This window comes from Mus caroli, chromosome 2 (assembly GCF_900094665.2).
Source record: "Mus caroli chromosome 2, CAROLI_EIJ_v1.1, whole genome shotgun sequence".
In the NCBI taxonomy this organism is placed as follows: domain Eukaryota; kingdom Metazoa; phylum Chordata; class Mammalia; order Rodentia; family Muridae; genus Mus; species Mus caroli.
The window spans coordinates 167,854,329-167,867,134 of record NC_034571.1 but is presented as its reverse complement, the minus strand read 5'-3'; the positions used below and the strand labels follow the sequence as shown (position 1 = coordinate 167,867,134).

The 12,806-nt window shown below is 34.9% G+C and overlaps 1 protein-coding gene across 1 annotated transcript in view; it reads left to right on the top strand.

Annotated features, from left to right (window-relative positions):
- Positions 1–12,751, top strand: part of Sycp2 (synaptonemal complex protein 2) — a 49,654-nt gene extending 36,903 nt beyond the window's left edge. Inside the window, exons 20-33 of the mRNA XM_021179880.1 lie at positions 1,167–1,204; positions 1,641–1,817; positions 3,335–3,533; positions 5,019–5,224; positions 7,431–7,616; positions 8,396–8,486; positions 9,061–9,216; positions 9,927–10,036; positions 11,547–11,641; positions 11,741–11,840; positions 12,225–12,283; positions 12,405–12,486; positions 12,591–12,647; positions 12,722–12,751. Of these exons, the coding sequence (XP_021035539.1) occupies positions 1,167–1,204; positions 1,641–1,817; positions 3,335–3,533; positions 5,019–5,224; positions 7,431–7,616; positions 8,396–8,486; positions 9,061–9,216; positions 9,927–10,036; positions 11,547–11,641; positions 11,741–11,840; positions 12,225–12,283; positions 12,405–12,486; positions 12,591–12,647; positions 12,722–12,751 (1,586 nt within the window). The remainder of the gene's footprint in view (positions 1–1,166; positions 1,205–1,640; positions 1,818–3,334; positions 3,534–5,018; positions 5,225–7,430; positions 7,617–8,395; positions 8,487–9,060; positions 9,217–9,926; positions 10,037–11,546; positions 11,642–11,740; positions 11,841–12,224; positions 12,284–12,404; positions 12,487–12,590; positions 12,648–12,721) is intronic.
- Positions 12,752–12,806: the final 55 nt, after the last annotated feature.

Below are 12,806 nucleotides of genomic sequence, written 5' to 3'. Positions count from 1 at the left end.
CAAAACAAAACAAAAAAAGAGTCCAACCAGATGCATGAAGAAGCAGAATTATATGTAAGACAAGTATGAAATAGTATAGTACAGTCAGGGAATGAATTGAGGTAGCTAGAATACATTATATTTATCACAAAATAGTGAAAGATGAGGCTAGATCTGGTCTGAGTTTGGACTTTGAAGCAGTGTTTAGAAGCAGCTTTGGAGAAATGTAAGATGCGAATGCTCTCCTAGAGGAAAGATATTTATTTAAACCATGAACGTTAGGAATCTCAGTGTGGTGNGGTCAATAAATACTTAGAAAATTCTTGTATGACAATCATTTTGTTGCAGTGGTTGGATGGTAAGCTTAATATGTATGAGCTGGTTTATTGACTATATTAGAAGACTTCTTGTAAATAAGCATTGCTTCCATAGCTTTGATAATCTCACTTTTAGCTCTCAAAGAAATGTAAAAAGATGGCATACATTGGGCTTAAAAAACAAGAAGGAAATGGGACTAAAACTGTTATCAGTAATGTGGCTAAGTCTTAGNAAAGTGATGATGTACAAAGTAAAGCAAATCCTAGGCTGCCATACAGGATACACTGTTATGAAGTTCAGTGTCTGATTAGAGGCACATACCGAAAGTGAGTNTTTTCAAGCAAGTGAATGAGAACAGATTTCAGCAAAGTGATTAGCATANGGATTATTAGGGACAGTAAAAGAGATCATGTAGATTCAGCATTACCCAGAGGCTCCTAAAGTTGAAGGTAGATTCATGGGTGATAATATTCTTTAAAAGCTTGATAATACATAAAGAGAGGCAGGAAATTTACACTATAACAAATACTAATAAGTTACCATTTTGAATATTTAAACTTTTGGATCAATCTAAAGATATATTTTCCATCATGATGTAGTATAATCTGGCTGCTTCAAAGTGTTAGGAAAGGGCATGCCCCCAAAGTAGCCTGGCAGCCCTGGAGACCACATTCTCCAACAGAAAAACTGAGATTAAGGGTCCCTGTTTTATGGTGGCTTGAAGTCACATGAAGCAGGTAAGCTTATTAAATATTTAAAATCACTGAGGGTAAGGGGCTCGTTATTTTATGATTTAAAATTTATACTTCCAGAAATGTTTTGAAAATTTTATTGGTTGAAAATTTTAATCTTATTTTCTTGAATTGCAGGATCATCCATGGAAAAGGGACAACCAAGATCCACAATGGTAACNGAGAGATAATGTACCTTTCAATGTCTATTATAACAATAATGTGCCATGCCNTCATTTTCTTACCAGTTTCCATAGCTGATTCTTGATCCTGACTTTGCATTATTTTCTATCACATTTTATTTTTAATCAGTGTCCTCATTTTGAATCTTCTGGTTTTAGATGTGTGTGCCTGCACACATGTGCATACGCACACACTTAAAGTTGAAGAATACTGGTCATCTTAGATATTGCATGATGGGAATAAAGCAGTGATATATGATAGGAATGGCAACATAAAATACAACCATTTAAGTTTTTCTAATCAAAAATTATTTCATCCCTACATATATTGTACATACAATTGTCAATGTGCCATTTTTGTAGCAAATAGTTTATATTTTTGATACATCTGTTACTAGTGTTACAATATTCAGAAATGTTTCTCCTAAAGGTACTCAATAAAAACAGTATGAAAAAGGATTATGAAGTAGTTGTAGATGGGAGAACCAGACTTCCACGAAGAGCAACAAAAACAAAAAAAAATTATAAAGATCTTTCAACTTCAGAATCAGAATCAGAGAGTGAAAAAGAATGTTCATATTTGTTTAAAGATAAACTGCCAAGAAAGGTAAATAAATAAAATTAAAATTGATAATCTCTAGATTTAGTTTTCTTATACTAAATATTTTGTTTGTATTCATTTAGAACCTATAACATGCATGTTGCTAATTTTAACCCCTTTGCAGATTTACTTTAAAATTTGATGTGTAGATGGTTAATTACTGTGAGTAGTTCCATCTTAAGCTCAAGTGAGAATTTGAGGCTCAAGATACAAAAATTCAAATATTGAGGAAGTGGTAGAGAGAATTTGAGCCCAGTCTGATGATGAAGATCAGACTTTGGCAACTAACACTATGTTGATCTTAACCCATTAAACCCCCAGTTCCTCGTTTGTTTGTGTTCTTTTTAATAACTTGCCTGAAACACTTTAATTATAACATAATTGTATAAACTGATTAACATGGCTGCTCCAAGGTATAGTTAAATGGAAGGTTTTTATTATAGATATCAGGGGAAAGTATAGCCAGATACATCTGGACAAATCCAAAGCAGGGGGGTGGGAGTGGGNGGGGAGAATATTAGGCTGAACAAGGCCAGCAGACTGGACATGGCCATGAGAGGAGGTTTAGGGGGAAAGGATGAAGACAAAAGAGTGAGTGAGGGCAAAGAAGACCAGGAGAGCACAAAAGAGGGAGAGAGGGGGATGGGGAGGGAGCACATAGCCAAAATAGCAGGGTTATAAGGAAAACCTGGGGGCAGGGAAGGTTCTGAGCTGGAGAAGTTTTAGGATAAGGAGTGGAAGGAGAGGAACCAGGATGCCAGCATGGACTCTGGAATGTATAATAGGTACTTGGAGGCCAGCATGCCAACAGGCACCATCAAAATGTATTTGTCCCTTTGCCCCAGTGATAGGGAGCCTGCTCCTTGGTGTAGAAGAACCAGCTTCCTGAACAACGCTGGCTTTTGTTTAACCCTCAGAATTTGAAGAAGTGAAATTTCCTTTAGATCTGACAATAATCACCATATTTTCTGTTACTTCTTGCTTTAATGTTATCATGCCCACCATCAAATATCTTTCTTGCTTTAATGTTATCATGCCCACCATCAAATATCTTTCTAAGTCATTCATCTTATCCATTTTAGAAATGCCTTTTCAAACTCTTCTCCAGTGTACACCCAGAACTATAACAAATTCTCTATTACCTTTTACTCCAAGCAAAGACCCAAGTTTCTCAAGTGCTTTTGGTTTGATCCACAGTCTTATTCGTGTATGTCTCCTTTCACCATCCTGGCACACAAACTTCTTAGTGTCTCAAGCACTATGAAATTTAGGAATTCTGTTTTCTCTAAACTTGATACCTAAACTTTCTCTAAACTTTGAACCCTTAACAATATTCTATTTGCAGACAATTACAGTCTGTGTAGTCAACATATTTTCCTAGTATACTGGAACATATTTTTGCTAATCTCTAAGTTCATGTTATGGTCTTGTATAGTAATNAGTCAATCAATGTTGTAGTGTAACTTATGTGTCCAGTTGTTTANGTGTATTTGAGCATAATTTGAAGTTACTGGTGCATTTAGGAGGAGACTATCCATTCCAGAGCCCAAACAAAGAAACTGCCCAAGAAACAACAGAAAGTCTTCAATTCAGAAGTGCTGAAAGGACAGCCATCAGAAGAACAGAAAAACTCATCTCAGCTGAGAGAAGGGAGAGAAGACAGTCTGTGCCTGTCTTCTGCATCTGTGTCTGGGAGCTCGTCCTCTGTGGAAGTGATGAGATGTCAGTGTTTCCGCATTTCCCTTGCATTTTACTAGAGTACTGAANGGTTTCTTTTTGTGAGTCTATGAAAATATTTAAAGACTGATTTTGTAATATTTGAGATAGGTGCTTAAAAGTTCATTTTAAACCAGTTANTGCTAATAATTTGGTTTTGTTGTTGTTTTGCCAACTTCAGAACATAATAGAATATCCAAGGTTTTCATCTTAGGATGTTAAAAATTAAATGATTCGATGTGGAAATACTTAACATCATAAACTAAAACTGTGAAGATGTAACAACATAATTTTAATATACTTTAAGCTAAAACATTTGTTAGCATAAGAACTCTGCCGGACGTGGTGGCACACGCCTTTAATCCCAGCACTTGGGAGGCAGAGGCAGGCGGATTTCTGAGTTCGTGGCCAGCCTGGTCTACAAAGTGAGTTCCAGGACAGCCAGGGCTATACAGAGAAACCCTGTCTCGGAAAAAAAAAAAAAAAAAGAAAGCATAAGAACTCTATGTCCCATACACTTCACTGACAAAAGCCTAGGGGTACTGTGAGGATTCTGTGCACTCACAGACGATCTTCAGAAAACATAGAGATTTTGCTATTATTTTTAAATAATTGGTAATGAAAATTCATATTGTTAGAGATGTAACTTATATCTTTCAGTTACAAAAACTAAGTACCTGTGAGGCTATTTTAAAGCAATCCCAAATATGAATAATTTCAGTTAAATTCAAGACTTAACATATCTTTTTCCCATAAAGTAGCTGCAAGGTCCTTTTATTTTCCCAGTGCTCAGAATCACTGTCANATTAGATAAGCTAAGACAAATGCATGCCCCTTGATTGAGCTGAAAACTAAGGATTGATGTATATTAAAACTTACATCCTCTTTTAAAAAGAATTTGGTCCATGTATCATGTATATATGCAAGTAGAATGTTCCCCAGCTTTTTAAGGAAGTGGGTCTCACTGATACTTGGGCTCCCCAAATAGAATGTCTAGCAGGCTGGTGAGCTCCAGAGATTCACCTCCCAAGCTCTAGAATTACAGGCATGTTTCACCATACCTGGCTTTTTAATGTGGGTCCAGGGGATGAACTCAGGTCCTAATGGGTTTATGCAGTAAGCACTTTACTGACTGAGCTGTCTCCCCCAGACTTACTGTACTGATTTTTAGTAAGTGACTTAGACCAACTGACTTTGTAAAACCTCTCTTACTTTATAATAGTTACTATGTTAAGATATTTAACATAACACTTAAATTGGTCATTATATTTAATCTCATACTGTAAATATTTTTGTTTAAATTGTTTTTGAAAGTTCTGAATTTTCAATTGGGCATTTTTCAAAGTTTTGGTATTTCAAATATAATTGCTATATTTTAAAAATATATGTAATCCTTGAGGATTTGATAAATTATTAAATCTGCCATGCCCATTCTAGAACAAGCATGAATAATAATATTGTTTTGTATGTTTGTGTTTCTTGGGAATCTAGGTACAGAGAAAATAACAGAAAGGGATTTTACTCAGGATTATGACTATATCACAAAATCTCTTTCACCTTATCCAAAAGCTGCATCACCTGAATTCTTAAATGGAAACAATAGCGTTGTAGGTCGGGGAAAATCACCCAGAATTAGTGAGACCAGTGCAATGTGTGTGAGAAAGAGTTACTCACCTGCTTCAGGACCGCCCTTTTCGGTAAGAATATAATTTTCTTTTATCGTNTGCATCTGAACGTGGTAAGTAACTTGACTGTAGTTTACCAAATATGTATTGCATATTTATTATTCAGCGTTTATATAACCTTTAATAAGTTTTAGCTATAAAACTCATAAGCTGACAAAATTGAAAAGAATGTAGTTGAAAACCATGCTGCTCAACTGTTTAGTTATATAAGGAGCTTTAAAACTCAATAGATACTAAACATTGCTTATAATAAAATGATAATAATGACTGTTTAGGGCCTAAAGGTGTCACTTAGAGTACTTGTCTAGCATGAATAAAGACCTAGAACACAGTAACATCACTGAAAAAAAAAGGCACAATAGCTACTTAATTCACTTGTATCAGAGATCTTGAACTGCTGATATAATGCACCATCTGACCTGACTCTGCTTTTAGCTGAGTGTTTTTTATTCTAGATGATTTTAGGCCCCCTACCCCCCACTTTTCCCAACCAGTAGTCTTATATGGGATATTTTGCAAACAAAAATCTTAGGTTAAGTATGCCAAACAATTCAGAGTAGTGCTATGTTTTTTAAAGCAGATGTAGGAAAAAGCCCTGCTCTAACTTANCAGCCCTCCCCTTTGCAAGACTCATTTTTCTATAGATCCCAGTATGCCAGCTAGTATCCTATTAGATTCTATCATGCTTTTTTCTGCATCCTTTAAATCCTTCATATGGCACTTTGTAAATGTCTGTGTACATCTAGTTAATTCTAACCTCCTTAAATGCCTTCTATGATGCTTTCTATTCTGGTACAAGTTTAGTTTGCTAAATACTTGCTTGCTGAGAACTAAGGCAGTGACTGCCCCTTTTCCATAGTTTCAGCTGTGTTCTATCTGATGTTTTTGTTTGTCTTTCAATTTTTCTGGTTCATTGTATTAATGAGTAATTTTGAGACATCCAATGAATTAATTGTCTGGTTTTGTTTTTATGGCACTAGGAGTTGAATCTAGTACTTCCTACAGATAAGCATTGTTCACCAAGTTACATCCCTAGTCCCATTTATGTTTTCCACCTTGTAAATGGAGTTGTTGGTTTATCTTAAAGTTTACTGGAAGTTTTTTTGGCAGGGGGCAGGGGGTATCAGGATTTGAAAGAGGGTCTTACACTGTCTGTAGTACTAGCTGTCCTTAAACTCACTCAGTAGACCAGGCTGGCCTCCAATTCAGAGATNTACAAGTCTCTGCCTACCAAGTGCTGGGATTAAAGTTGTGTAACACTATACCCAGCCTTCTTCAGGAGTTTTTAATATGGATTTGGATATAGCTCCTATATTGGCTACATGTCATTGTATCTTTTACTGGCTGGAATCCAGAACTCCAATCTGACAGATGATTTGAATAAAGTTTCTTCAGAGAGTTTCAAACTCTAGTGGCTAGGCTTGATATGTATGTGTAGTCTCAGCACTCAAGAGGTGAAGGTAGGAAGATTAAAATATCAGGGTCAACCTGGGCTATATTAGGAAGCCCNAGTTCTTCCTTAATCGATTGTTCTTTAACGTGAATTAATTTTGATTTAAACTTTTAGGTGCCAGTCATTTTCAAGAATTTCTTATGCATAATTAAAGTTTTCCACTTATAACGTTTACATTAACTAACTCAAGGCTTACTCTTGTTGACTATTAGTGCTACTACTATACTGCTTTGGTTTTACACTTGCTGGGTGTTTCTCTCTCCCTCCCCTCTCTCTTACACACACACACACACACACACATACACAAACACACACATCCCAGTTTATATTTCTGGGGTTTTAAAGGCTTTTGCCTTTGTGTTTTATCATAACAAAAAGCCAAAAAGTAAGTGGTTTGCACTTGTATAAAAAAATTAATGATTTTTGTATTTTGAGTGATCTTGCAGAATTCTCTAATTTCCCAGATTGTTACAGTTTTTTTTTCTGTAGAGATAAAGTATTACAATTTTGCATTATATGATCAACTCTTGTGCTTTTGTGCTTTTTTTAAATGTTAAAGTGACTTGGCCTCTGAAGGTTAGAAGTCGTACTAAAAGGCATCTTTGCTCATGGACTTTGCTAATGTTATATTTAAGTAGGTTCTGAATTTTAGCATTGTGTTAATTCTCTAAAATTTTAAGTTGCTTCCTATTTAACTGGACTTTTTCTTTTTTTAANCACTTATCTAACTTCCTTTGGGTTTCTGTATTTCTTACTCATTCATAGCCAAGACACACTCCGACCAAGAATAATTCTGTTGTGAATATGAAAAATGCAAATTCAGTGATAAATAATCAGAGAACCCAACAATGTAACAGCTACTCAGATGTAAGCAGTAATAGTTCAGAGAAACTTTATATGGAACCTGAATCTCCAGAGAGCTGTGACAACCATATGCAAAACAAGAGAGAGGTAACATGCCAATTCANATTGCTAGTCTTAAGTGGGAATCATAATACCAAGTATTTATTTTTCAGCTTCTATGATTGGAGAATCTGATTTCTAACATGTAGAATGGTTTAGTCATGGGAAAAAAATCAAAACTTTTAAAATGAGTACAGGAAGGTCTTAAAATAGTCAGAATATAGGGAAAAAATCCCTGCGTTTACATATTTATAAGACTTTCTGACTTCATGACCACATAGAAATCTGATTGGCTGAACTGCTTTTTAGCCAATGAATGAAATTCCATTGGTCAGTTAGTAAAGATATGTTACCTGTATAGTATAGAAGATGAAAATAAACTTGGAGGGGAACTAGGATTTGGGCTACCCTTAACTGACTAAAAGAGCACATAGATTAAAAAAGAGAATAATAATCTAAGTAAAGTTACTGATTATACAAATTTTATTCAAACAGTAAAAAACAAGTTTAAATGTGAAAACTGTCATTTTACAAGAAATTTTCTGTCTCCATATTTACTCAAAAAATAAATGAAGATGCTAATAACAAGAAATTGAAAATCAGAAACATCAAAAATGTCAAGTAAAACTATTAGCATGAGATTGATGTTAATTTACCATAAATATTATTTTGCAGTTATCTTTAAATGAAAAGAAAAGCTAGATAGAAGATGCTATAAAAAGAATTTGACAACATTTGAAGTCTGTTGGCTTGGGAGTTGATAAAGAATAGTGAAAGATGAATCTATGTGTTTATAGTACTTTTCTAATGTCTAATATTTATTTTAGGAAAATCATGCAGCATCTCCATTATCATTGTCTAGTGAAAAAATAGAGAAAATATGGTTTGACATGCCCAGTGACAATACCCATGTATCAGGTTTGTAGACAACATCTTGCTTTTTAAAGATTTACTTTAGCCAGGTGGTTGTGGGGCATACCTTTAATCCCAGCACTCGGGAGGCAGAAGCAAGTAGATCTCTTTGAGTTCAAGTCTAGTCTACAGATCGAGTTCCTAGGACAGCTAGGGCTACACAGAGAAACCCTGTCTATAGATAGATAGATAGATATTATAGATAGATATTGTTCCGTCTGTGTGTGGATACACTCCATGTGCATGCAATGTCCATGGAGCACAGAATAGGTGTCAGGTATGCTGGAACTGGAGTGAAAGACAATTGTAAGCCACTATTTAGGTGCTGGTAACTGAGCCTGGATCCTCTACAAAAGTAGCAAGTATTCTCAACCTCTTTCTAGCCACAGCCTTGCTTTTAAGGTAATTACCAATTACTTAGAAATCCCACCTAAATGAATTCTACATTTCAAGTCATCTCAATTTCAAGTCATTAAAATTGTGTACTTTAACATAGTTGTTTTAAAGCTTTATATTAAAGCAATAAGATAGTAGATATGTTGCATCAGAATTGTAGCACTATTATCTTTAACTATTTAAGGTCCCAGTCAACGTGGTAGCAAAAGGTGGATGTACCTAGAAGAAGATGAACTAAGTAATTCCAATGAAGCAGAAGTAGAAGAGGCAGAAGAAAGGGAACATTTGCTTTCCAAAAAACTATGTCAAAGGGAAAATTCTGACCAGCACACCTTCAAAAGTAAGCAGATCAAAAGTTTGTTAAACTGTAGTTACTTCCAGGGTAGCTTCCTAGAGTTTGGATGATTTCAATGAAACAGTCCTTTGTAATAACAGCTTTGGGTGAGTCTAAGATAGATATAGACTTTTATCACAAATTTAAGTTTCTGTAAAAGTGATAGCCTGGGCCTTAAATACTCCGATTTCCCTCCATCATTTTTCNATGTCTTACATTGAAATCTTACTGAANTATAAATTATTTGAAGTGTTGGTTTGTCACTAANTACTCTTCAGGTACTTCTGCTTTTTGTTTTTGTTTTTGCCATTGTTGTTTTGGTACAAGATTTCTCTGTGTAGCCCTGGCTGTCCTGGAATGAGCTCTGTAGACCAGGCTGGCCTTGAACTTAGAGACCCACCTGCCTTTACCCCCAGAGGGCTGATATTAAAGCTGTGTGCCACTACTGCCCAGCTACTTCTGCCTTATTAATGGATCGAATTAAAAATACCAAATGTTGCACCTTAGTTGTCGTTTGTGCCTCAATGGCCCTATCAAAAAGGTTCTGTGACAAAGATCTCACTTTTAATAAAAGAAGAAAAAAACACCTCTGCTTTGGGTTTAAACACACATAAAATATGAAGAATATTTTTGTTCTCAGTCTAGGATAAATTTTGTGATAATGCATATCTTAATGTTAGCTTATTGTTTTCATTTTTTAATGTCTGAAATTACAGCTTCATTATCGACACCAGATTTTTCTGTTCCTAAGGACTGGCAACAAGAGTTACAAAGTGCTGGAATGTTTTATGATAACATCAGCTCAGACTATAAAAGGAAAACTGATGTAAGTTACCTCCTAAGTTATACACAATACCATAGTTTACTGGTTTTCTAGCAGATAATAGATGGCTTGTTTGATCCTTAGCCAACAAAACTNGGACATACATGAATCAGAATTTGCATATATGCTAAATTGGAATGATTGTCAGATTAAAGACACCTCTCTCACTTATAAAATATGTCTCTCAAAAATTCTTTCTTTTNTGTTCATTTTGTCTTTGCAATGTTTAGGTGTCTTACTTTGTGTTTTTATGTTTGAGTGAGGTGTGCATGCACACATTTTACAGATTGGTACATGTGCATACATATGTGATTGTGGAGGCCAAAGGTCTACTATTTTAAACATTTGCATTTCTTCTTTCCCTTCCTGATTGATTGATTGATTGATTGATTGATGAGAAATGATCTCTCAATGAAGGTATAATTTGAGTAATCAGGTATATTGTGCTGGATGGCTAGAAAGCCCCAGATATACTGTTTCCACCTCCTCAGGTCTGGATTTACAGGTACATGTCCCTGCACCTGGCTTTTTATGTGGGTGCTAGGATCTTCATGCTGGCATGATGAGCATTTTACAGATAGTTAAGTCTTCATCCTCTTTAGACATTTTAACTTAACCAGCCAGAGGTTATCTTTCATGGAGAGTAATACATATGTACTCCCAGTTTATATTCCCACTTTCTTTNACCAGATCTGTACTGTGCCTTAGTTTTTGAGGATCCAGTGAGATGATGTATACAAAGTACATTTTGAAATCATTGCTTACCTTTTGGTAATAATAGGTAGAAAAATCACATTCTCTTATGTCTTTTTCTTTTTGAACTAATAATTAGTTCATTCTCTTCTTTGAACAATGATAAGTATAATTAGCATGTTACCAACCTTATCTCTTGATTACCTTTTTCTTTTATCCAAAATTAAGATCTGAATTTTTTAAAGATTTATGTATATTCTATATATGAATGCACTGTCACTCTCTCCAGACACACCAGAAGAGGGCATCTGATCCCATTACAGATGGTTGTGAGCAGCCCATGTGGTTGTTGGGAATTGAACTCAGGACCTCTGGAAGAGCAATCAGTGCTCTTAACCATTGAGCCATCTCTCCAGCCCCAAGATATGAAATTTCTTGATCTTCATTTTCCCAAGGTCAAGAGAATCTGTAATTTTATAGACCCTCTTATGTGTCTCTGGTAGGTGAAAATCTTATGTGAAAAATGGTAAATTCTATTAAGCTATACTCTTGAAAACAAAACTATTACCAGTAGCAATTTGTATAACTATCATAAATTCTTTAAAAAAATATCAAACTGAACCCCTTGTTCAAATCCTGGCCAATANAGGTAGCTACTGCTAAGTCTTGTNTATTATAAAAAGTTGACTTTAAATAACTGCATTTTTAATTTTCTAACTCTTTCTTAGTTGTTGATGTGTTATGAAAAGACTTTTTCATGGCACAGTCTTGGTTAGGTTGTTATTTTCTAAAGAATTTTTAAGTTAAAAGTATTTTTCAGAGCCAACATAAAATCATGGATGATTTTACTACAAAGACATTGAAANTGACTCAACAACATCTGATGGCAATGACCTCTCAAGCTCGGGGACGCAGGTCTGTAGCACAAATCTGTCTGGTAGGCCTTTCATACTGTGCACTTATGAGCTATGAGTCCTGTTGTTTAAAAACTATCAATTTGTGCCTTTTTAATAGGGATGAAAATGTTGACCAATTCCAAGTCACTCTCCTAGATGAGCTGGAAAAAGTTGAAAAAGACTCACAGACTTTGCGAGACTTGGAGAAAGAGCTTGTGGTTTGTGTTTCTAAAAATTAAAAAANTTTTTTTAATGTTTAAAGTCTAAGTACTCAACCGTGAGAGAATGTTGCAGGTCTATTGATTGATTGATTTAATTTGATTGATTGTTATATAAAGCACAGTTCTATCTTACATCAGCTGCAAATGAACTCTGAAATTGCCCACAAGTTTATAATGAATATATTTGTTAATGTAGGAGACATCTGATAGATTTTACTTCTAGTACTTGAATTTGAAAAAGTGTATACGATGTACAGTATTCTTACCCTATAACCAGTTTTTACTTAAATTTGGAGTAGTAAAAATACATTAATTCTACTTCCAGGTTTTAATTTTTAATTATGTTAAAGTACAAGGATTTTTTTATCCCTTAAAACTTAGGATATCGAGGAAAAGTTAGTTCAGAAGATGAGGGCATATCACCGATGTGAGCGAGAGAGGTTAGTATGCTTTTCATAATGAACAGACTGTATGTTTGTTGGTGAGACATAACATATGCTACACTATAGCAGTGGAATGTGGACAGATATGTAAAAAAGTTCATTCTCATTTATTTATTAGGTTTCGTGTTTTGAAAACTTCACTGGATAAAAGTTTTCTTGTCTATAATTCTGTTTATGAAGAGTCTGTTTTTACATCTGAGGTATACATTTTCTATACTTATCTTGTAAACTTGCTGGTTAGTCTAACTTGTCCTTTTGTTGTNAAAATTTGATAAAGTTCATGAAGGAAATATGTTGCTTGCAGATGTGTTTGATGAAAGCAAACATGAAAATGCTACAAGACAAGCTGCTTAAGGAGATGGTGAGTGTGCTTAGTGTGTGCTTTCATCTACTTACCTGGCTTTTGTGCCCTTTACTGTCTGCTTTATAAAACAGGTTCTTGATTTTGAACCCAAGTGGCCTTAAACTTAAGATCCTCTGGCCTCAGCCTCCAGAATGCTCAGATTATAGGCTCAGATTT